The following is a 1,545-nucleotide window of genomic DNA, read 5'->3' as shown; positions in this document are numbered from 1 at the left end:
TGCTCAGTTTGAAACCCAAAGTAGCAGCAACTCCCTCGAAAGGCTTATGCCTGTTAGGCAAGAGCCACCTCTGGAAACACATCACCTCATGTGTGGGCACATGTGTGTTTGTTATTTNTTGCTTATGTTAACTTTATTCAGTACTGGATTTCATTGTGATCTTCTTATGCACATGTATAATGTATTCGGACCTTCCCCACTCTGGCTGGCCACCTTCTTCCCAGCCCTAACCCAATACATCTTTTATAAGCCCCAGATCACAGCAGTTATATCCTTCTTTGGTGATAGAGTTTATTTCAATTGATTTCTTTTTTTCCTTTTCCTCTGATTTAAACAATCTAGGTGGGTATAATTGGCCTCTCGTGAGTTGTTTCTAACTCAGGTGATTTTAGTAGCAGTTTACATCTGGGAATATCCAGCCAAATGCATTTTCTCCTAATGTAAGATGCATGCCCTCCTTCTTGTCTACCATGCAGCGAATCCCCTTTCTCCATCCCTGAAGTCTTTGATCGGATCTCAGTAGTGTTCAACAGTGTTGCTCACTCTCTCGCTTAATAGGAGCGAACAAGTATGTTCTTGTTAGTGTGATAAATGGTGTGAATGAAGTTTGCCTACTGAGACTCTCTGTTTTCAGAGGAAGAAAAAGTGGCTTTTGTTAACTGGATAAACAAAGCTCTGGAGGATGATGCAGACTGTAGCCACCTCCTACCCATGAACCCCAACGACAGCAGCCTTTTCAAGTCGCTGGCAGATGGCATCCTTCTTTGGTGAGCTGAACACAGGAGCCGTGCACTCCTACTGTCCCAGCGATGGGTGTTCCCTGGACACTGCTCTCCNGAGGATGAGTTAGTCACGNTTGTCCAGAAAGTGTTGCGTGGTCTTCAGCATCTCCCCTGGGATGTAATATTTCGCAGTGCCTTTTGTATCTGTTACCATAACAACGCCATGGAGCTTCAGAGTCCGTCACTGCATTGTAAAATGTTGACATGGTTTTTCTTTCCGCTTCTCCATGAGAGTGCTGACTGGGGTGGGAGCATGAGGTGGGGCGTAGAAGGAAGACACGCCTTCATTAGACGCAAATGAAGCCGTATTTCATTTCAGCTTCTGCTCTTCTCTGTCTGCTTCGCACACGCTTCCTTGTGAACTTTCTATGAGAGCACATCTGTCTTTGTCATGTTTACCACAGGTGTATGGTCACAGCATACTTCTTTAAAAAAAAATAACACTTGAATTCAACCTGTTTTCTTTGTGTGTGTGTGTGTGTGTGTGTGTGTGTGTGTGTGCGTGTGTGTGTGTTTGCTTGCATGTATATGTACAGCACTTATGCTTGATGTCCGTGGAGGTCAGAAGAGGATATCAAATCCCTGAAACTGCAGTTTCAAGATGCTTGTGAGCCACCTTGTGGGTGCTGGGAGTTGAACTCTGTTCTTCTTCAAGACCAAGAAATGCTCTCAACTTCTGAGCCATCTCCCTAGTACCAAGTCCCAGCACACATCTTTATACAATGCAGTGTCTTTATTTTTTTTAATTAAAAAATATAGTACA

The 1,545-nt window shown here is 43.9% G+C and overlaps 1 protein-coding gene across 1 annotated transcript in view; it reads left to right on the top strand.

Moving 5' to 3' along the window:
* The window catches only part of Pls1 (plastin 1), a 29,345-nt gene that overhangs the window by 4,458 nt on the left and 23,342 nt on the right, over positions 1 to 1,545 (top strand). The window contains exon 4 of the mRNA XM_029481983.1: positions 635 to 767. Coding sequence (XP_029337843.1) covers positions 635 to 767 — 133 coding nt within the window. The remainder of the gene's footprint in view (positions 1 to 634; positions 768 to 1,545) is intronic.

Source organism: Mus caroli, chromosome 9, assembly GCF_900094665.2.
Source record: "Mus caroli chromosome 9, CAROLI_EIJ_v1.1, whole genome shotgun sequence".
NCBI lineage: Eukaryota > Metazoa > Chordata > Mammalia > Rodentia > Muridae > Mus > Mus caroli.
Note: the sequence above shows the minus strand (reverse complement) of the source record. Positions and strands in the feature narration are given on the sequence as shown.